Source organism: Coregonus lavaretus (assembly GCF_964263955.1).
Source record: "Coregonus lavaretus genome assembly, contig: HAP1_SCAFFOLD_1376, whole genome shotgun sequence".
In the NCBI taxonomy this organism is placed as follows: Eukaryota; Metazoa; Chordata; class Actinopteri; order Salmoniformes; family Salmonidae; genus Coregonus; species Coregonus lavaretus.
Window position 1 is genome coordinate 83,875 of NW_028163106.1, and position 24,327 is coordinate 108,201.

The following is a 24,327-nucleotide window of genomic DNA, read 5'->3' on the forward strand; positions in this document are numbered from 1 at the left end:
TGTGTCTGGGTGGTTTAATACATCACCCACAGGATAATTATTAACTTGACCATGCTTAAAGAGATATTCAATGTCTGATTTGTTATTGTTACCCATCTACCAATCACTGTCCTTCTTTATGAGGCTTTCTAAAAGGTCCCTGGTCTTTGTATATAGTTGAATCTGTGCTTGAAATGCAATACTTGACTGAGGGACCTTACAGATGTTGAATGTATGGGGGACAGGCCCACTTTGACATTAGAGGATTCTGAGTAGATTGTTGATAAAACATTAATAATCTATTTTCAATGACTTCTCAATGAACCTAACAGGAAAAATTATTATTTCAATTTTTTATTTTAAATTGACTGACTTTAATTGGAATTGACCACAACCCTGGAGTCGGCTCTATACAATAAATGATAACTGGAGAGACTGGAAGATGTAGAAACAGCTGCTGTTAACCCTAAAGCCATATTAATTTAATTGACCCCCCCCCTTCAGCATTAACAGTCCCTGACATTCCTGCTGAGGAGTTTCTGAAGAAACACTGGGCTAAACTAATTCAGCGAACCAAAAACTCAATGCCAATAGCAGATGATCTGTGGTCAAAGAACATGATTGGTGAAGAAGAGCACTCCAGAATAACAGCTGAAACAACTGAACAGGACCGAATGAGAAAACTACTGAAAACAGTCATCCCCAAAGGACCAGAAGTGACGGGAGCTTGTCTCAAAGCTCTCGTTGAACATGAAAACCATCTTGTTAAGGACTTGAGTGAATCTAGGTAAGACAGTTTTTTCTTTGCTCCCTCCCTTGAATATGTGTAATGATTAAAATATAGGTCAAATAAAAACACAGCTACCATAGATCAAAGAGGAACTGTTTTTCCAGAATGGAAGCATGTTTTTGTGTTTCTGTCTGTAATAAATGACTGTTATCTTATTGTAGTTACATCATAGGACCATCATCACATCATTATCTCAGGTGGAACTCCTCCTTCTCCTCCATACTTTCTGATCTCTCTCTTCCCTTCTCCTCCATACTTTCTGATCTCTCTCTTCCCTTCTCCTCCATACTTTCTGATCTCTCTCTTCCCTTCTCCTCCATACTTTCTGATCTCTCTCTTCCCTTCTCCTCCATACTTTCTGATCTCTCTCTCCCCTTCTCCTCCATACTTTCTGATCTCTCTCTCCCCTTCTCCTCCATACTTTCTGATCTCTCTCTTCCCTTCTCCTCCATACTTTCTGATCTCTCTCTTCCCTTCTCCTCCATACTTTCTGATCTCTCTCTCCCCTTCTCCTCCCTACTTTCTGATCTCTCTCTTCCCTTCTCCTCCATACTTTCTGATCTCTCTCTTCCCTTCTCCTCCATACTTTCTGATCTCTCTCTTCCCTTCTCCTCCATACTTTCTGATCTCTCTCCTCCCTTCTCCTCCATACTTTCTGATCTCTCTCCTCCCTTCTCCTCCCTACTTTCTGATCTCTCTCTTCCCTTCTCCTCCATACTTTCTGATCTCTCTCTTCCCTTCTCCCTACTTTCTGATCTCTCTCTTCCCTTCTCCTCCATACTTTCTGATCTCTTTCTTCCCTTCTCCTCCATACTTTCTGATCTCTCTCTTCCCTTCTCCTCCATACTTTCTGATCTCTCTCTTCCCTTCTCCTCCATACTTTCTGATCTCTCTCTTCCCTTCTCCTCCATACTTTCTGATCTCTCTCCTCCCTTCTCCTCCATACTTTCTGATCTCTCTCCTCCCTTCTCCTCCATACTTTCTGATCTCTCTCTTCCCTTCTCCTCCATACTTTCTGATCTCTCTCTTCCCTTCTCCTCCATACTTTCTGGTCTCTCTCTTCCCTTCTCCTCCATCCTCTTTCTTATAGAACCTGATCTGAAGCCGCTGAGGCCTGTCTCCGAGTCTGTGGACTAAGACACTTCTTCACCTAATCTGAAGACGCTGAGGCCTGTCTCCTAGTCTGTGGACTAAGACACTACTTCACCTGATCTGAATATACTACAGCATGAAGCTGGCTAGACAAAGACACTTCTTCACCTCGTGAAGCCAGTGCTACGGCATGAAGCTGGCTAGTCAAAGACACTTCTTCACCTCGTCAAGCCAGTGCTACAGCATGAAGCTGGCTAGACAAAGACACTTCTTCACCTCGTCAAGCCAGTGCTACAGCATGAAGCTGGCTAGACAAAGACACTTCTTCACCTCGTCAAGCCAGTGCTACAGCATGAAGCTGGCTAGACAAAGACACTTCTTCACCTCGTCAAGCCAGTGCTACGGCATGAAGCTGGCTAGACAAAGACATTTCTTCACCTCGTCAAGCCAGTGCTACAGCATGAAGCTGGCTAGACAAAGACACTTCTTCACCTCGTCAAGCCAGTGCTACAGCATAAAGCTGGATAGTCAAAGACACTTCTTCACCTCGTCAAGCCAGTGCTACAGCATAAAGCTGGCTAGTCAAAGACACACCACCACGTTGACATCTTGACCTTCCTTAGATCCTTTATGGGATTGCAACTCACTCTGTCTGAAGGAAGGAAGGGAGGAAATGGCCTCACTAAAGGGGATACCTGAGAGGGCAGAGAAGGCACGTGACATCATCGACATGGTGTTGAGAAAAGGAACTGAGTCATGTTCCAGGATGATCAACCTTCTTGGGGAGCTGGACCCCTATCTTTGGTCACAGCTTCAGATCTACAGTTGTAGCCAACCCCTGGGTGTGGGGAGACCAGGCATAATAGACAGCCAGGGTGGTTCAACATTGTCTTGGTGTCTGTTGCTTTAATTCAGGCTCCCAAAAATGTACAGAAAATGTCAATCAAACATGACCACTATAATAGCAATAAACTAACCAAAGGTGCAGCCTCCTGGAGGTGTGTATCTTCTAGCAGGAGGATCAGTTAGTCCTCCACTAGGTACCTAGCTGGACCCCTATCTAGCAGGAGGGTCAGTTAGTCCTCCACTAGGTACCTAGCTGGACCCCTATCTAGCAGGAGGGTCAGTTAGTCCTCCACTAGGTACCTAGCTGGACCCCTATCTAGCAGGAGGGTCAGTTAGTCCTCCACTAGGTACCTAGGTATGGACCCCTATCTAGCAGGAGGGTCAGTTAGTCCTCCACTAGGTACCTATCTGGACCCCTATCTAGCAGGAGGGTCAGTTAGTCCTTCACTAGGTACCTAGCTGGACCCCTATCTAGCAGGAGGGTAAGTTAGTCCTCCACTAGGTACCTAGCTGGACCCCTATCTAGCAGGAGGGTCAGTTATTCCTCAACTATGTACCTAGCTGGACCCCTATCTAGCAGGAGGGTCAATTAGTCCTCCACTAGGTACCTAGCTGGACCCCTATCTAGCAGGAGGGTCAGTTAGTCCTCCACTAGGTATCTAGCTGGACCCCTATCTAGCAGGAGGATCAGTTAGTCCTCCACTAGGTACCTAGCTGGACCCCTATCTAGCAGGAGGATCAGTTAGTCCTCCACTAGGTACCTAGCTGGACCCCTATCTAGCAGGAGGGTCAGTTAGTCCTCCACTAGGTACCTAGCTGGACCCCTATCTAGCAGGAGGGTCAGTTAGTCCTCCACTAGGTACCTAGCTGGACCCCTATCTAGCAGGAGGGTCAGTTAGTCCTCCACTAGGTACCTAGCTGGACCCCTATCTAGCAGGAGGGTCAGTTAGTCCTCCACTAGGTACCTAGTTGGACCCCTATCTAGCAGGAGGGTCAGTTAGTCCTCCACTAGGTACCTAGTTGGACCCCTATCTAGCAGGAGGATCAGTTAGTCCTTCACTAGGTACCTAGCTGGACCCCTATCTAGCAGGAGGGTCAGTTAGTCCTCCACTAGGTACCTAGCTGGACCCCTATCTAGCAGGAGGATCAGTTAGTCCTTCACTAGGTACCTAGCTGGACCCCTATCTAGCAGGAGGGTCAGTTAGTCCTCCACTAGGTACCTAGCTGGACCCCTATCTAGCAGGAGGGTCAGTTAGTCCTCAACTAGGTACCTAGCTGGACCCCTATCTAGCAGAACATGTTGATACAACTCTGTCTCTCTCTCACACCAACACACCTACCTACCTGATGTCTGTGTATTTTAAACTTTAGATTTAAAATTTCATTGTATACTCATTGTAAGCATGTATTGTATATGCATTGTAAACATGTATTGTATACGCATTGTAAACATGTATTGTATACGCATTGTAAACATGTATTGTATACGCATTGTAAACATGTATTGTATACGCATTGTAAACATGTATTGTATACGCATTGTAAACGTGTATTGTATACGCATTGTAAACATGTATTGTGATGTTATTGGAATTTACTTACTGTATTTGCATACTCACTGTGAATGTGTCCGGGAAAATAGCTCTGAGAATTTGGCATTCAACTTAAAACCACAGAAATGTATTTTATGAATATATTGTACAGTGTTGGCCTGATAGAGGTTAATGAGAGGGGCTGGATATCAACACAACCACCTCAGTCTATCAGCAGTTTTCTCAGTGAGAGCACATTGACCATTGACAGACATAAGGAGCTGTTCAACCTCTCACCCCTTTACCAATGACTTGAGAGTGGCTGAAGGACATATAAGGAGCTGTGCAACCTCTCTCCTCTTTACCAATGACTTGAGAGTGGCTGAAGGACATATAAGGAGCTGTGCAACCTCTCTCCCCTTTACCAATGACTTGAGAGTGGCTGAAGGACATATAAGGAGCTGTTCAACCTATCACCCCTTTACCAATGACTTGAGAGTGGCTGAAGGACACATAAGGAGCTGTTCAACCTATCACCCCTTTACCAATGACTTGAGAGTGGCTGAAGGACATATAAGGAGCTGTTCAACCTCTCTCCCCTTTACCAATGACTTGAGAGTGGCTGAAGGACATATAAGGAGCTGTTCAACCTCTCACCCCTTTACCAATGACTTGAGAGTGGCTGAAGGACATATAAGGAGCTGTTCAACCTCTCACCCCTTTACCAATGACTTGAGAGTGGCTGAAGGACCAATCAGCCCCCATCTATACACAATGTTTTACTAAATGTTTTATAACGTTGTATTTTTCTATGTGTATCTACCTGCCCAGGGACTACAGCTAAATCTGGCACATTTACAGAAATGTTGATTGATGTTCAGTATCCCTGTCAAATACAAGTAGTAAATGTAAATTAAAGGAATGTATTGTGACTTAGAATGTTGTTTAACAATATGGAAAAAAGCAATAAAGTCAACCGCCTTTATAGCACAAATAATATTATAGCACTGACATTTGTTAACAGCATTGAAAGTAATGATTACTAGACAGTTGTCATGGTAACAGCAGTAATACAAATAACATTATTTATGATGCTACTATTAATAATAATATTATTATAATAATCAATTTTAGAAAACACTTTAAAATCCCATCGTTAATTAGATTAGATGAGTTTATTAGTCACATGGAGAGGGACGCAAAATCTTGTGCTCTGGGCTCCAACAGCGCAGGTCAAAATAAATCAAATCAAATCAAGAGAAGTGAATGAGACAAGATAAAGATGATAATAATATGTAGACATTTACAACTGGGTGGTGGGGGCAGGGTAAGAGTCTGTTGGGTGGTGGGGGCAGGGTAAGAGTCTGTTGGGTGGTGGGGGCAGGGTAAGAGTCTGTTGGGTGGTGGGGGCAGGGTAAGAGTCTGTTGGGTGGTGGGGGCAGGGTAAGAGTCTGTTGGGTGGTGGGGGCAGGGTAAGAGTCTATTGGGTGGGGGGGGCAGGGTAAGAGTCTGTTGGGTGGTGGGGGCAGGGTAAGAGTCTGTTGGGTGGTGGTGGGGGCAGGGTAAGAGTATGTTGGGTGGTGGGGGCAGGGTAAGAGTCTGTTGGGTGGTGGGGGCAGAGTAAGAGTCTGTTGGGTGGTGGGGGCAGGGTAAGAGTCTGTTGGGTGGTGGGGGCAGGGTAAGAGTCTGTTGGGTGGTGGTGGGGGCAGGGTAAGAGTCTGTTGGGTGGTGGTGGCAGGGTAAGAGTCTCTAGGGTGGTGGGGGCAGGGTAAGAGTCTGTTGGGTGGTGGGGGCAGGGTAAGGGGCCGTTGGGTGGTGGTGGGGGCAGGGTAAGAGTCTGTTGGGTGGTGGTGGGGGCAGGGTAAGAGTCTGTTGGGTGGTGGTGGGGGCAGGGTAAGAGTCTGTTGGGTGGTGGTGGGGGCAGGGTAAGAGTGTTGGGTGGTGGTGGGGGCAGGGTAAGAGTCTGTTGGGTGGTGGTGGGGGCAGGGTAAGAGTCTGTTGGGTGGTGGTGGGGGCAGGGTAAGAGTGTTGGGTGGTGGTGGGGGCAGGGTAAGAGTCTGTTGGGTGGTGGTGGGGGCAGGGTAAGAGTCTGTTGGGTGGTGGGGGCAGGGTAAGAGTCTGTTGGGTGGTGGGGGCAGGGTAAGAGTCCGTTGGGTGGTGGTGGGGGCAGGGTAAGAGTCTGTTGGGTGGTGGGGGCAGGGTAAGAGTCTGTTGAGTGGTGGGGGCAGGGTAAGAGTATGTTGGGTGGTAGGGGAAGGGTAAGAGTCCGTTGGGTGGTGGTGGGGGCAGGGTAAGAGTCAGTTGGAATGGAAATCCAACTATCTAGTAATCATTACTTCCTCGTTTACCCTACCCTTATTAATAGTAGCATTATAAATAATGTTTTACTGCTGTTACCATGACAACTATATAGTAATCATCACTTCCTCATTTACCCTGTCCTGTTGTGTTCTAAAATACTATTCTGATACAACCCCCCAAACAATACTAATAAGTTGCTTATTAAACTTTATTTTCTAGTCAATTTTATGCACTTTATTATTATTCATTACATCATTTATCAGTCATATGTAGGCGCTAATCTGTACGTAAACCATGCAAGGGATCATTTCCACGCAAAGTGTGAGATTTATCCATATAAATGTTATCTTGAGAGTGTTCAGCCCCATGACCACGATCAGTGCCAAGTGGTGGAATAAGGGAACTGCTTGTCAAGCGTAGAACGGGGAAAATATACTGTATGTTGAAAATGTGTTTTATTGTGAGCGTAATAATGACATTATATGATTTATTTAATTATATTGACATTGTGAATTCATGCAACGTCTTGACAGGTTAAATATAATTGACCACATCGGTGCATTTGTAACGATAATAATCCATATAAAGTACAGTCATTTGTTAAATTAGAGGTACGCGTGAAAGTGAAACTATTGTGTAAATCCTATAAAAGACTGAGATAATGGAAATCCAATGAGAGGTGGCTGATCTTGCTCTGTTGGAAGATCTGGCAAAGCAGCATTTCACAGAGAGCACGTTTTTAGAGACAGGTGGGACTTTTTAGCAGAAAGTACAGTTTGGCTCATCAGATATCGTTTCCCAAAACCAATCTTATAGGACCTTTGCGAGGATTTAAGACCTACTTTAGAAAGGCAAACCCATGCCATTCGGGTGCGCGTCAAAGTGTTATCCATCCTCGGGTTTTTGGCAACGGCCACTTTTCAGCCGAAGCTTGCCGATCGGCCAGCGGCATCTCACATCCCTCGATGAGCCAATGTTTTGGATGCAATCACCAGCAAAACGTACTGTAACATACAATTCCCACCATCGCGCAACAGGTTAAGAGGGGTTTCTTTGCCATCAATAGGTTCCCAAATACGAACGGAGAAATAGACGGCCCCCACATCGCCATAAAAGCACCATCCCAAAACGAGTTCAACTAGGCTATGTGAACAGAGAAGGCTTCTACTCTTAATGTGCAGGTGATAGGTGATGTTATGTGCAAAATACGCTATTGAATTTAGTGCTCAGGTGGAAAGCACGACTTGTTCATTCTGCAGAACAGCAATGTTGCCGATCCGCCTACAGGGGGAGCTGTTCAGGATGGATGGCGAATTGGTGAGTATTGCCTACTGCTAGTGTCAGATATTGAATTCAACCAAAAGGTTTTATTTGTCTCACTCAGTTGTGGTTTGATTAGTAAAAATAAAAAGCATAGCTACAAAGAGAGGACCATTAGAACACTTCAAAGTATATTTGTCATCGCTAAAGCAACTTGAATTGTCCTAATGGTCTCTTTGTAGCTATGTTTTTATTTTTACTCATCAAACCACTAAGGTTTTATTTGTCTCACTCAGTTGTGGTTTGATGAGTAACAATGAGCGTTATAACTCCACGTGAAATACGCCCATCATTCACCCTTCACTGCATCGCAGTGCTAACTGTGCCACTAGAGATCCTGGTTCGAATCCAGGCTCTGTCGCCGCCGGCCGCGACCTGGAGACTCATGGGCGGCGCACAATTGGCCCAGCGTCATCCAGGGTAGGGGAGGGAATGGCCGGCAGGGATGTAGCTCAGTTGATAGAGCATGGCGTTTGCAACGCCAGGGTTGTGGGTTCGATTCCCACGGGGGGCCAGTATAAAAAAAATATGTATTCACTAACTGTAAGTCGCTCTGGATAAGAGCGTCTGCTAAATGACTAAAATGTAAATGTAATGTAAATGTGACAATAACGCCCTTATTTGCTGTATAGTTGGGAAGGATTGGAATTAGGCCAAGACAGTATATCTAAAGAACATATCCATGGCGAACTTCAAATGTCTTTGGAGGTGTTGGCAGAATGTTTTATTTTACAGTGACATTTGCTGTAGGTCTATCTGACCGTTTCTGAAAGACAAAAACAATTGCAAATAGTTGTGGACCTGTAAACAGATCGTTTGAATGAAGTAATGTTTTGCATTCACTTTTTCCCGAAACTAAATATGCTTCACTGCCCACAAATTCGGAAACGTTGTCTACTCGAAAAAATAAAAATAAACGAGTTTATTGGTAGCCTACACACTTCAATACAAAAGATCAGCTGTCTGTTCACCTGTTACATTCTGCTGTATGTTATAAACCGCGCCGCGCACCCTGTCATCTGCATAGAGCAAACACTTTAAATAATAGCCTCTCTGATAGGCCCAATTAAATGAGAAATGCGCATAGTAATTTGTTGTATGGCTACATCGGGAATATGAACTCATCATGGCCAGAAAAGGTGAGGAATTTATTATGCAATGATTATGATAATGTATTATGTTTATAAATGAAATATTGTCAACGCAAGAAATGTCACATTACATCATTCAGACGTCGCCTACAAACGTCAATGGAAAAGGTGAATCGTCTGTTCTAACGTTAAACTGCGCTTCGGATCGGATCGTATAGAGCAAAATAGGCTGCTGGAAATACTGTAGCTGATCTATTTACTACTGTGAAGTGGGTCCTATTAAATGAGAGATGGGACGAATGGTAGCCAATCCGAACTTGTTGTTGGCCTATAGGATATTTTGCGAGTATAGGCTTTGTTCTGCAATAACAGGAAATGTATGCGGGAGACCTCATGGGGCGGCGCACAATTGGCAGAGCGTCGTCCAGGGTAGGGGAGGGAATGGCCGGCAGGGGATATAGCTCAGTTGGTAGAGCATGGCGTTTGCAACGCCAGGGTTGTGGGTTCGATAAAATAATGTATGCACTAACTGTAAGTCGCTCTGGATAAGAGCGTCTGCTAAATGACTAAAATGTAAATGTAAAATGTATTTCTAATTATTTTTAATGTAAAGATACATGGATTTTCACTAGCAGCAAATGATTGCATCTTTTGTTATTATATTTAGCTAGGCCTACCGGTTGTTTTGTTATGAATAAGAGTCTCGTCATATATTCCCCATCTGCACAAAGCTACTAGGCTACTTTTGCCTTCTTAATATGCAAGACTTCAACCACTAGAAACTGTGCGCACGCATGGTCTAAAGTTTGCAGCAAATTCTCAGGTCAAGTTCCGTTTTTATAAATGACAACATTTGCGTGAAAAGTGGCACATGCATGTTTTGTGGTATATTTTGTGTGTAGGCAACGTTTATAAATGAGACCCCTGGTATTATAGAGCAAAATACTTGAAATAGCTGATCTATTTACTGCTGTGAAGTGGGTCCAATTAAACGAGAGATGGTTGGAACAGTAACCTTGTTGTAGGTCTATATGCTACCACGTGAGTATGAAACCATCACAGAAAAGGTGAGGAATTTATTATGCAATGAGCATGGAAACGAAATAAATAATAGCCTAGGAAATAGATGGCTATTTCTAATTATTTTAAAACGCAAAGATAAACGAAATACATTTTCTATCTTCTTACTAACGGCAAATGATTGCATCTTGTTATTAACCTTTTATTGTTATGAATAAGCGTGTCCATCATATCCCACATTTACACTAAATACTAATCTACTTGCCTTCTTGCAATGCAATACTTCAACCACTAGAAACTGTGAATACGCATGGTCTAAAGTTAGCGGGAAGGTGAGTGTGTGTCTGTGTGTCTGTGTGTCTTCACATATTTCTATATTTCTTAATTCCATTCTTCTACTTTTAGATGTGTGTGTATTGTTGTGTATTGTTAGATACTACTGCACTGTTGGAGCTAGGAACCCAAGCATTTCACTACACCCACAATAACATCTGCTAAATATGTGTATGTGACCAATAAAATTTGATTTGATTTAAATGGCCCCTGGGTGTGAGAATTCATTATTGAAAAATATATTGAGAAACGTTGGTAAACCAATACATAGTCAGGGTTGGGGTCAATTTCATTTAAATTCCAGTCAATTCAGGAAGTAGACTGACATTCTAATTCCAATTATCCTCAATGCTTTTCAATGAAGACAATTTGGATTTGGAATTTGGTTTACTTTCTGACTTGACTGGAATTCAAATGGAGTGACTCCAACCATGTACATAGTCACTATGAAAATATAGACCTTAATGATATTTTTAGTAAAAGTGAAATATTGTGTTTTTTATCCTGTAGTGTTTTAATCTCTCTGTGTGTGTCTGTGCTTGTGTATATGCTTTAGTGTGTGTGTGTGTGTGTGTGTGTGTGTGTGTGTGTGTGTGTGTGTGTGTGTGTGTGTGTGTGTGTGTGTGTGTGTGAGAGAGAGAATTGGTGAGATAATGAATAAATAATGAGTTAATTTGTATCTCATTATTCTAGGTCAGTGTATTCCAACCTCTCCTCTGGGATCCCTAAGGATCACATTACTCTAGGTCAGTGTATTCCAACCTCTCCTCTGGGATCCCTAAGGATCACATTATTCTAGGTCAGTGTATTCCAACCTCTCCTCTGGGATCCCTAAGGATCACATTACTCTAGGTCAGTGTATTCCAACCTCTCCTCTGGGATCCCTAAGGATCACATTACTCTAGGCCAGTGTATTCCAACCTCTCCTCTGGGATCCCTAAGGATCACATTACTCTAGGCCAGTGTATTCCAACCTCTCCTCTGGGATCCCTAAGGATCACATTACTCTAGGTCAGTGTATTCCAACCTCTCCTCTGGGATCCCTAAGGATCACATTACTCTAGGCCAGTGTATTCCAACCTCTCCTCTGGGATCCCTAAGGATCACATTACTCTAGGTCAGTGTATTCCAACCTCTCCTCTGGGATCCCTAAGGATCACATTACTCTAGGTCAGTGTATTCCAACCTCTCCTCTGGGATCCCTAAGGATCACATTACTATAGGCCAGTGTATTCCAACCTCTCCTCTGGGATCCCTAAGGATCACATTACTCTAGGCCAGTGTATTCCAACCTCTCCTCTGGGATCCCTAAGGATCACATTACTCTAGGCCAGTGTATTCCAACCTCTCCTCTGGGATCCCTAAGGATCACATTACTCTAGGTCAGTGTATTCCAACCTCTCCTCTGGGATCCCTAAGGATCACATGAGTTGTTTTTTCCCTAGAAGTAACACACTTGATTCAACTAATGAACTAATTATCATCAAGCCTTTGATGAGTAGAATCAGATGTGTTAGTGCTAGGGAAAAAATATGTATTTAGTATTTATTAAAATGTCTATCTACCTGCCCAGGGACTACAGTTGAAAACTAGCTAGCTGGCTAAATCTGGCACATTCACAGAAATGTTGAATGATGTGCAGTATCACTGTCAATTACATTTTCAATAAATGAAATTAAAAGGAATGGAATGTATTTGTGTGTGTGTGTTTCTGTGAATGTGTTTCGGTCGATCTGTGTGTGTGAATGTGTCTTTGATAAGTGTGATTAATTCAATGTAACTTCACATTATAAATAGTCCATTTTTAAATTCATATGCTATACATTATAATAAATATTTTTGGGGGTTTGCAGAATCATTGTATATCATTAGTTACCCATCCTATCATGTTACCACACAGATATGACCGTCTGGAGTCCTTCTGCCAAACCTGGGTGTTGTCACACTGCCCTCTCTTGGTAACACTGCAAAACATCACAATCAAATAAAATGATAAAAATCCACTTTTACCAGATGGAATATGAATTTATGGGCTGAATACTTGACTTGCATGAAGTGTACGAAGACTTTACATGACATAAATATCAACATATAATATAAACCTACAAGTGTTGAACCTGCTGACCAGATGCTGGTGGGAGGAGCTATAGGAGGAAGGGCTCATTCTAATGGCTGGAATGGAATCAGAGGAACGGTATCAAACATATGGAAACCAAATGTTTGACTCCATTCCATTAATTCCATTCCAGCCATTAGAATGAGCCCATCCACCTATAGCTCCTCCCACCAGCCTCCTCTGCCGCAGACGACTGAAATAGGAAGTACATTTATAAGGAAGTATGGTTGAAGAAAAATGTTTTGAGGTTTGTAACGTTCATTTACAATTTAATGTAGAAAAGTGTTTTTGAGAAGTTAGACTATTATAGAGAGTTGATTTAGGGGGTAAAGCATCCGCAGAACTGTAAAGTTATACAATACTGATATCAACTTTCAAGAATGATCATTTTAGGCATATTTTGATTACTATATTGGTTAGCCTAATCAATCTTGTCACGTTGGCTAAGTAAAAGTGACATGCAACAAAAGGAAAATGAACTACCAGTAGTTTAAATGTAGGGCTAAATAAAATGTATTTAGTTTAGATTGAGAGCAGCGTTCTGGTTACAAGATCGGAAAGGTAGTAGTTTATATGTAGGGCTAAATAAAATGTATTTAGTTTAGATTGAGAGCAGCTTTCTGGTTAAACAGATCGGAAAGGTAGTAGTTTATATGTAGGGCTAAATAAAATGTATTTAGTTTAGATTGAGAGCAGCTTTCTGGTTAAACAGATCGGAAAGGTAGTAGTTTATATGTAGGGCTAAATAAAATGTATTTAGTTTAGATTGAGAGCAGCTTTCTGGTTAAACAGATCGGAAAGGTAGTAGTTTATATGTAGGGCTAAATAAAATGTATTTAGTTTAGATTGAGAGCAGCTTTTTGGTGCACTTGATTTAACGTGAGCCAATGGGTTCAATGATTGTCAGTGTAACCGGTGCTAAACGGCTAGCTAGTTAGCGGTGCGCGCTAGTAGCGTTTCAATCGGTAACGTCACTCGCTCTGAGACCTTGAAGTAGTTGTTTCCCTTTGCTCTGCAAGGGCCGCGGTTTTTGTGGAGCGATAGGTAACGATGCTTCGAGGGTGACTGTTGTCATTGTGTGCAGAGGGTCCCTGGTTCGAGCCCAGGTAGAGGCTCGGAGAGGGACGGAAGCAGAACTGTTACATCAGCACACACCATCTGTCTTGATGAAAACCCCGCCAGCCAGTGTACAGATTGAGATAATCTGACCGCACCTCAAGTGAACTCAAGCAGTGGGTGTCAGCCTTTTCAGTAAACGGACCAAAACGGAGAGGGACCTACCTGAATTTGTCTAATAGAAACTCTAGTTTTTGTTGCAAAATGTTTTGCTACAGTTTTCTACAGTGTGCACTAATGAAAACACCCCAGCTCAGGCACAATCAAACGTACTTGCCTCATGTCCACAAGATGGATCAAACTCTTTGCGTTCCGCAACGCTACATTGGGGATGGCGCACGAGGCTGTGCTGCGTTCTGCATGCATTAAATATTTTCACCTTGTGCGTTGCTTTACCGTGCGGCGTTACAAATGGAAGTACACACACAGACTCCAACTAGCTTTTAGCTTTTAGCGAGTTTAAAAGTGAAGCACGTGCGTCATGTATGGAAAATACTGGCTAGACATCCGGCAAAACAAAACCTCATATGCATCTGGTGGACATCGGACATCATGCTGTGTTCATAACCAAGTGAAAACCATGTGTTTGATACCATTCCATTTACTCCATTCCAGACATTATTATGAGCCGTCCTCCCCTCAGCAGCCTCCACTGATATTAATATATTGCTTTTAAAAAAATATATAAATAGTGTTTTGTTGTTACCAACAATGATTGGAACCTGTTCAGGGAATAATAATTTCAATTCTTCGAGGGACAGAATTAGAACGAAACCGTTATTTTATTTTCAAAGCACGGGAACCATTTAGTAACGTTATTTTGCGTTCCAGCCATTTTGTTCCCCAGTGTCGTATTCCAGTGTCTGCCTGCCAGCTGAAAGTCTTTGCCAGTGTGCATAGTCTACTGTAGCGTGATTCAGAAATTAGGGAGAGAGAATTTATTACAGGAAAATGAATTAATTAACCTTTTCAATGCTAGTTAAGGATACTATGGTTATTAAGTTTTACATTGTTCTACAAAAAGTTGACTTTTATTAATGTTTTATTCTGGTGTCGCTCTGCACACAGAAACTAGCTAGCTAGCGCTGGTCCAACATTAGTTAAACCAAATCTCTGAAGTTCAAAGACCTTCAAAGTTCCTTCATAGACGCCGGTCCAATGTAGGTATAATTCTGTAGACGTAATTCAGATAATGCATGTCATAACAACAAGATGCCAAGCCTCCTCCTCCAACCTCCTCTCACTCTTTCCCCTCACGCTAAATGTCACTACACTGTCCAATGCATTTAAATAGCTTGCCCGTTCCACAGCAAGCTGTTCTATCAGCGCTGATTGGTCAAGTCATTTAATGTTGAGCTAAATTAAATAAAAATAGAGAGATTTCAGAGGTTTAAGAAATGAACAGATATGAACAATATAAACCGTTACTTTTTTTGGGTTTGAACCGGTTCAGAACTTAATTTTGCTGGTCTGAACAGTGAACAAAAAAAAAACAACGGTTCTGGTTGTTATATTTAACTGACATGCTGTTATTGAGGTAATTTAATTTAGCAGGTGACGTTGTTGTGTGAACTCTGTAAAAGTCTTGTCAATGTTAATGCTACTTCAACAATGTTCAGAAATATTGACTGTTCTGTTATTTCTTATTGTAGCTGAGTGAGCTGTGACTCTAAAATGAGTCTCTCTGGGGAGAGAGAGGAGGGGACCACTGCCTCTAAAATGAGTCTCTCTGGGGAGAGAGAGGAGGGGACCACTGCCTCTAAAAAGAGTCTCTCTGGGGAGAGAGAGGAGGGGACCACTGCCTCTAAAATGAGTCTCTCTGGGGAGAGAGAGGAGGGGACCACTGCCTCTAAAATGAGTCTCTCTGGGGAGAGAGAGGAGGGGACCACTGCCTCTAAAATGAGTCTCTCTGGGGAGAGAGAGGAGGGGACCACTGCCTCTAAAAAGAGTCTCTCTGGGGAGAGAGAGGAGGGGACCACTGCCTCTAAAATGAGTCTCTCTGGGGAGAGAGAGGAGGGGACCACTGCCTCTAAAATGAGTCTCTCTGGGGAGAGAGAGGAGGGGACCACTGCCTCTAAAATGAGTCTCTCTGGGGAGAGAGAGGAGGGGACCACTGCCTCTAAAACGAGTCTGTCTGGGGCGAGAGAGGAGAGAGGCACTGCCTCTAAGAGGGAGTATTCTGAGAGAGAGGAGGTTACCACTGCCTCTAAAAAGAGTCTGACTCAAGACACCAGTTCTAAGAGGTAAGAGATCAATTGTAAATTTAGTTATTTTAAAGATATACAACTAATTTAAGAGAAGTGTTTCCAAAAATCCTTTGACCAGCGGGCCTCCCTGGGGCAGTGGTCTAAGGCACTGCATCGCAGTGCTAGCTGTACCACTAGAGATCCTGGTTTGAGTCCAGGCTCTGTCGCAGCCGGCCGCGACCGGGAGACCCATGGGGCGGCGCACAATTGGCCCAGTGTCGTCCAGGTTAGGGGGGGGGTTTGGCCAGCAGGGATGTTCTTGTCCCATCGCGCACTAGCGACTCCCTGGCGCAGTTCACGCTGACACGGTTGCCAGGTGCACATTTAACCCAGCTGGCTTCCAGGTTAAGCGGGCATTGTGTCAAGAAGCAGTGCGGCTCGGCTGGGTTGTGTTTCGGAGGACGCACGGCCCTCGACCTTCGCCTCTCCCAAGTCCATACGGGAGTTGCAGCGATGGGACAAGACTTTAACTACCAATTGGACACCACGAAATTGGGGAGAAAAAAGGAGTTATATATATATATATATATATATATATATATATATATATATATATATATACAGTGGGGAGAACAAGTATTTGATACACTGCCGATTTTGCAGGTTTTCCTACTTCCAAAGCATGTAGAGGTCTGTAATTTTTATCATAGGTACACTTCAAAAATCCAGAAAATCACATTGTATGATTTTTAAGTAATTCATTTGCATTTTATTGCATGACATAAGTATTTGATACATCAGAAAAGCAGAACTTAATATTTGGTACAGAAACCTTTGTTTGCAATTACAGAGATCATACGTTTCCTGTAGGTCTTGACCAGGTTTGCACACACTGCAGCAGGGATTTTGGCCCACTCCTCCATACAGACCTTCTCCAGATCCTTCAGGTTTCGGGGCTGTCGCTGGGCAATACGGACTTTCAGCTCCCTCCAAAGATGTTCTATTGGGTTCAGGTCTGGAGACTGGCTAGGCCACTCCAGGACCTTGAGATGCTTCTTACGGAGCCACTCCTTAGTTGCCCTGGCTGTGTGTTTCAGGTCGTTGTCATGCTGGAAGACCCAGCCACGACCCATCTTCAATACTCTTACTGAGGGAAGGAGGTTGTTGGCCAAGATCTCGCGATACATGGCCCCATCCATCCTCCCCTCAATACGGTGCAGTCGTCCTGTCCCCTTTGCAGAAAAGCATCCCCAAAGAATGATGTTTCCACTTCCATGCTTCACGGTTGGGATGGTGTTCTTGGGGTTGTACTCATCCTTCTTCTTCCTCCAAACACGGCGAGTGGAGTTTAGACCAAAAAGCTCTATTTTTGTCTCATCAGACCACATGCCCTTCTCCCATTCCTCCTCTGGATCATCCAGATGGTCATTGGCAAACTTCAGATGGGCCTGGACATGCGCTGGCTTGAGCAGGGGGACCTTGCGTGCGTTGCAGGATTTTAATCCATGACGGCGTAGTGTGTTACTAATGGTTTTCGATGAGACTGTGGTCCCAGCTCTCTTCAGGTCATTGACCAGGTCCTGACGTGTAGTTCTGGGCTGATCCCTCACCTTCCTCATGATCATTGATGCCCCACGAGGTGAGATCTTGCATGGAGCCCCAGACTGAGGGTGATTGACCGTCATCTTGAACTTCTTCCATTTTTAATAATTGCGCCAACAGTTGTTGCCTTCTCACCAAGCTGCTTGCCTATTGTCCTGTAGCCCATCCCAGCCTTGTGCAGGTCTACAATTGTATCCCTGATGTCCTTACACAGCTCTCTGGTCTTGGCCATTGTGGAGAGGTTGGAGTCTGTTTGATTGAGTGTGTGGACAGGTGTCTTTTATACAGGTAACGAGTTCAAACAGGTGCAGTTAATACAGGTAATGAGTGGAGAACAGGAGGGCTTCTTAAAGAAAAACTAACAGGTCTGTGAGAGCCGGAATTCTTACTGGTTGGTAGGTGATCAAATACTTATGTCATGCAATAAAATGCAAATTAATTACTTAAAAATCATACAATGTGATTTTCTGGATTTTTGTTTTAGATTCCATCTCTCACAGTTGAAGTGTACCTATGATAAAAATTACAGACCTCAACATGCTTTGTAAGTAGGAAAACCTGCAAAATCGGCAGTGTATCAAATACTTGTTCTCCCCACTGTATATATATTTTTTAAACATACATAAAAATAGCAAACTGTAGCTTTAAAAGAAGGTAACCGCCCTCTTCCGCCGCCCTTCCGCCCCCCTGTTGTAGAAAGAGATTCGTATGTGAAAAAAAATGGTTTCAGCAGCTTTGGGGGCATGACCTTTTTACTCCTGACCAATCAGCCAAAACCACAGCTGCCTATTGTTGCAACCATTGGCCAGATTGTTCCATCAATCAAATCTCAGGAAGAGGCTTGAAGAGGAACCGTACTTACAACCATGAATCTCAATGTGCGACCATGAAATTCAAAATACAAACTGTCAGGGTTCTGTCATCATTATAACCCCATAGATCATCATCTGGATTGTAATGATGACAGAACCCACCAGAATAAGACCCTGGATATTTATTGAAAGGAGCATCAAGCTTGTCACCGGGCCCTTTCACCACCCTGTGAAGTTCATCAGAACTTATTTCATCTGTAGTCTAATAAACGACATGCTTTCCTGAGTCGTAGTGGGAGGACCACACAGCATGTCATCTCGTGACTCCAACTTTACTTCCATATGATGGTTATTATATCAATATTTGCGGATACATGCGTTTCCACCGCCATTTTTCGCATAATACATTTTACAAACACAAAAGATCCCACCGCGTATTTTGTTTTGTCGACATTTTGGAAAGTTTGCCGACAAATTTGCTGTTTCAATCAGGCCGGTCTTGGAAATTCTTCAAGTTTTACCTGTGAAACGACCATGAAGCATCTCTGCAAGTCAACCATTTGATCTCAATCAGTTGAGTTTTGTACAGTGCTGTTTTGTGTTTTGAATGAAGTACAGTGAGTGAATTGTAGAGCAGATGATGTTAACAAACTGCAGCATACCTGTGTTTTGTTTCAATCACAGCACATATTTTGCCTAGTGGCACTCTGTTGGGTTTTAACCACATGAGAGAGAAATTTGACCAATTCGCACAGTCATCTTAACATCTCATGAGAAATGTTTTGTCTTCCAGTAACTTTATACTATGCTATTATATTGGGTTCTGTAGAATACTATCAGTATGTGATCTTGCAGACATTGATTGATGTAGCTTTTTTAAACAAGCACCATTCTCCATTCATCACTGAAATGGCCAGAGTAGTCTGTTCTCTGGGCAGTGAATGAGTAGAGTAGAGACTATGTAAAGTAGAGAATCCCATACAGTGAATGAGTAGAGTAGAGACTACGTAAAGTAGAGAATCCCATACATGCTTCAGATTTTTTGCAATCTGGAAAAGGCTTCAGAACAGCAGCCCCTCATTTCAAAGAAACATCAGGACTTGAGTTCAGCTATGCAGTTGTTGATGTGATATTGATGCACTATTGATTAAGTGATCTGTCTCCCTGTTTTGTTGAAAGTGTCCAGAAGCCCAGAGCAGAGTCACCTACACCCAGCCGGGAACCTCTGAGACGTGGCAAAATGTCTGAACAACAGATGAAAAGCTCTGACTACCAGTTGGACTATGAAAACGTTCAGGATTCAGTTGAGACGATGGAGGGGATTGTCAGCCAGGGTGCTGTAATGTTCACACACAACCCTCTGGGTATGAGGAGTAAGACTGGGAGTTACAACAGCCCTCCCGTCCACACCTTACATCTTTCTCTATTGATCAAATCACTTCTTTAATATTAGATCATGTTGATCAGTTTGAACTTTCAAAAGTTAATCTTCTAGTTTTATGGGATTAATATCAATCTCATTGTTTTCCTACAGGTCAAACTCTTCTGACAGTCCAACAAGACATTAAGGCTAAACTGAAACACAAGTATCAACACATATCTGAAGGAATTGGACACCATGGAAGTCTGTTAAAGGACATCTACACAGAGCTCTACATCACAGAGGGTGGAAGTGGAGGGGTCAATAATGAACATGAGGTGAGACAGATAGAGATGGCATCCAAGAAACAAACCACACAAGAGACACCAATCAAATGCAACGACATCTTCAAGCCTTTACCTGGACAAGACAAACCTATCAGAACTGTGCTGACAAAAGGAATCGCTGGCATTGGAAAAACAGTCTCTGTGCAGAAGGTCATCCTTGACTGGGCAGAGGGAAAAGCAAATCAGGACGTTAATTTCATGTTTCCTCTTCCTTTCCGTGATCTGAACCTGAAAAAGGACCAATACAGTCTGATGCAACTTCTTTCCCACTACTTCTCAGAGCTGAAAGAGATTGACAGCATTGAAGATGGTGAAACCAAAACTGTTTTTATTTTTGATGGTCTGGATGAGTGTCGACTTCCTCTAGACTTCAAAAACAATGAGAAGTGCTGTGATGTCACGAAGCCAACCTCAGTGGACGTGCTGCTGACAAACCTCATCAAGGGGAATCTGCTTCCCTCTGCTCTCCTCTGGATAACCTCACGGCCTGCAGCAGCCAATCAGATCCCACCTGAGTGTGTTGACCAGGTGACAGAGGTACGAGGGTTCAATGATCCACAGAAGGAGGAGTACTTCAGGAAGAAAATCACAGATCAGAATCTGGCCAATGAAATCATCAAACACATGAAGACATCAAGGAGCCTCCACATCATGTGCCACATGCCAGTCTTCTGTTGGATATCAGCCACTGTCCTTGAGATGATGCTGAAAGAGGCAGAGAAGGATGAAGTCCCCAAAACTCAGACCCAGATGTACACACACTTCACGCTCATCCAATTCATTGTGAAGAACAGGAAGTACAACAAAGCCACAGAGACAAACCCAAAGGAACTGTCTCAGTCAGACAAAGAGATGATCCTGAAACTGGCAAAGCTGGCTTTCCAACAGCTGCAGAAGGGCAACCTGATCTTCTATGAGGAGGACCTGAGAGAGTGTGGCCTTGATGTCACAGAGGCATCAGAGTACTCAGCATTGTGTACAGAGATCTTTAAAGAAGAATCTGGGCTGAACCAAGAGAAGGTCTACAGCTTTGTGCATCTGAGCATTCAGGAGTTTCTAGCAGCAGTGCATGCTTTAGAATCATGTCTGGACAAGAAGGAACATGTTTTTTCCCCCACTAGTGAGGATGAAGAGGAGGAGTCAATCCAGTTGTTTGACTTACACAGGAGAGCAGTGGACCAGGCCTTGAAGAGTGAGAATGGACACCTGGACCTGTTCCTCCGCTTCCTTCTGGGTCTCTCACTGGAGTCCAATCAGAATCGGTTACAAGGCCTTCTGACACAGACCGGAAGTACAACACAGAGCAATGAGGAAACAGTTGAGAGAACAGTCAGGTACCTTTCAGACAACATCGAATGGGAATCCTCACCAGAAAGGATCATCAACTTGTTCCACTGTCTGAATGAACTTGGTGCCAACTCTCTAGTTGAAGAAATGCAAACCTCCCTGCGATCAGGAACTCTTTCAGAAACAGAGCTAGAACCTCAACAATGTTCAGCCCTGGCCTACCTGTTACTGATGTCAGAGGAGGTGCTGGAGGAGTTTGACCTGAAGACATACACCACATCAGAGACAGGTTATCAGAGGTTGCTCCCGGTAGTGAAAACCTGCAAGAGAGCACTGTAAGTTCTGCTATTGAGTTGATGTATACAGTATCATTATTCTGAAGGATTTGTATATCTAACAGATTATCTCCTCTCTCCAGACTGGATTGCTGTAAACTCAAAAATGAATCCTGTGAGACTCTGGCCTCAGCTCTGCAGACACCAAACTCCCCCCTGAGAGAACTGGACCTCAGCTACAATGACCTGGGAGACAGAGGAGTGGAGCTGCTCTGTGTTGGACTAACCAGTGCACTCTGCAACATACAGACACTAGTGTGAGTTAACTATCTTCAGTATCCACTGTGAGTGTTTATATATTATGTATGTACTGTATACTGAACAAAAATATAAATGCAACATGCAACAATTTCAAAGGTTTTACTGAGTTACAGTTCATGAGGAAATCAGTCAATTGAAATAAATTCATTAGGCCCTAATCTATGGATTTCACATAAATGGGAATTCAGATATGCATCTGTTGGTCACAGATACCTTAAAAATAAGTATGGGTGTGTATCAGAAAACCAGTCCGTATCTGGTGTGACCACCATTTGCCTCATGCAGCGCGACACATCTCCTTCACATAGAGTTGATCAGGCTGTTGATTGTGGCCTGTGGAATGTTGTCCCACTCCTCTTCAATGGCTGTGCGAAGTTGCTGGAAACTGCCGGGAACTGGAAGACGCTGTCGTACACGTCGATCCAGAGCATCCCAAACATGCATGTCTGGTGAGTATGCAGTCCATGGAAGAACTGGGACAATTTCAGCTTCCAGGAATTGTGTACAGATCCTTGCGACATGGGGCCGTGCATTATCATGCTGAAACATGAGGTGATGGCGGCGGTTGAATGGGCCTCAGGATCTCGTCACGGTATCTCTGTGCATTCAAATTGCCATCGATAAAATGTGATTGTGTTCATTGTCCGTAGCTTATGCCTGCCCATACCATAACCCCACCGCCACCATGGGGCACTCTGTTCACAACGTTGACATCAGCAAACCGCTCGCCCACACAATGCCATCACGACGCCATACACTCTTTCTGCCATCTTCCCGGTACAGTTGAAACCGGGATTCATCCGTGAAGAGCACACTCCTCCAGTGTGCCAGTGGCCATCGAAGGTGAGCATTTGCCCACAGAAGTCGGTTACGACGCTGAACTGCAGTCAGGTCAAGACCCTGGTGAGGATGACGAGCACGCAGATGAGCTTCCCTGAGACGGTTTCTGACAGTTTGTGCAGAAATTATTTGTTCGTGAAAACCCACAGTTAAATCGGCTGTCCTGGTGGCTTGTCTCAGACCATCCTGCAGGTGAAGAAGTCGGATGTGGAGGTCCTGGGCTGGCGTGGTTACAAGTGGTCTGCGGTTGTGAGGCCGGTTGGATGTACAGCCAAATTCTCTAAAACGATGTTGGAGGGGGTTTATGGTAGAGAAATTAACATTCAATTCTCTAGCAACAGCTCTGGTGGACATTCCTGCAGTCATCATGCCAATTGCACGCTCCCTCAAAACTTGACACATCTGTGGCATTGTGTTGTGTGACAAAACTGCACATTTTAGAGTGGCCTTTTATCGTCCCCAGCACAAGGTGCACCTGTGTAATGATCATGCTGTTTAATCACCTTCTTGATATACCACACCTGTCAGGTGGATGGATTATCTTAACAAAGGAGAAATGCTCACTAACAGGGATCTAAACAAATTTATGCACAACATTTGAGAGAAATATGCTTTTGTGCGTATGGAACATTTCTGGGATCTTTTATTTCAGCTCATGAAACGTGGGACCTACACTTTACATGTTGGGTTTATATTTTTGTTCAGTATAGTTAGTATGTGTATGTTTTTAAAATTATTTTAACATTTTGGGACATATCCAGAAACATACATAACATATATAAAACTAAGGTAAATATCTTGAGTGAGTTAGTATGTTTTTAACATTGGTTAATCATGTGTCCTTCTGTTATTGTATTAATGCATCTCATTGTTATTAAAGCTTTGCATATTTAACAGTGTATCAACATATCTCCTCTCTCCAGACTGTCTGGCTGTAAACTCACATATGAATCCTGTGAGACTCTGGCTTCAGCTCTGCAGACACCAAACTCCCCCCTGAGAGAACTGGACCTCAGCTACAATGACCTGGGAGACAGAGGAGTGGAGCTGCTCTGTGTTGGACTAACCAGTCCACTCTGCAACATACAGACACTAGTGTGAGTTAAATATCTTCAGTATCCACTGTGAGTGTTTATATATTATGTATGTACTGTATACTGAACAAAAATATAAATGCAACATATAACAATTTAAAAGGTTTTACTGAGTTACAGTTCATATGAGGAAATCAGTCAATTGAAATAAATTCATTAGGCCCTAATCTATGGATTTCACATAAATGGGAATTCAGATATGCATCTGTTGGTCACAGATACCTTAAAAAAAATAAGTATGGGTGTGTATCAGAAAACCAGTCCGTATCTGGTGTGACCACCATTTGCCTCATGCAGCGCGACACATCTCCTTCACAGAGTTGATCAGGCTGTTGATTGTGGCCTGTGGAATGTTGTCCCACTCCTCTTCAATGGCTGTGCGAAGTTGCTGAAAACTGCCGGGAACTGGAAGACGCTGTCGTACACGTCGATCCAGAGCCTCCCAAACATGCATGTCTGGTGAGTATGCAGTCCATGGAAGAACTGGGACATTTTCAGCTTCCAGGAATTGTATACAGATCCTTGCGACACGGGGCCGTGCATTATCATGCTGAAACATGAGGTGATGGCAGCAGATGAATGGCACGTCAATGGGCCTCAGGATCTCGTCACGGTATCTCTGTGCATTCAAATTGCCATCGATAAAATGTGATTGTGTTCATTGTCC

The 24,327-nt window shown here is 43.5% G+C and overlaps 1 protein-coding gene across 1 annotated transcript in view; it reads left to right on the top strand.

Annotated features, from left to right (window-relative positions):
* LOC311118470 (protein NLRC3-like) overlaps window positions 1–23,667 on the top strand; it is a gene marked incomplete at its 3' end in the record, with an annotated part of 38,687 nt that extends 15,020 nt beyond the window's left edge. The window contains exons 2-5 of the mRNA XM_084193264.1: window positions 19,316–19,509; window positions 19,671–21,465; window positions 21,549–21,722; window positions 23,490–23,667. Of these exons, the coding sequence (XP_084049390.1) occupies window positions 19,316–19,509; window positions 19,671–21,465; window positions 21,549–21,722; window positions 23,490–23,667 (2,341 nt within the window). The remainder of the gene's footprint in view (window positions 1–19,315; window positions 19,510–19,670; window positions 21,466–21,548; window positions 21,723–23,489) is intronic.
* Between the last annotated feature and the right edge of the window lie 660 nt (window positions 23,668–24,327).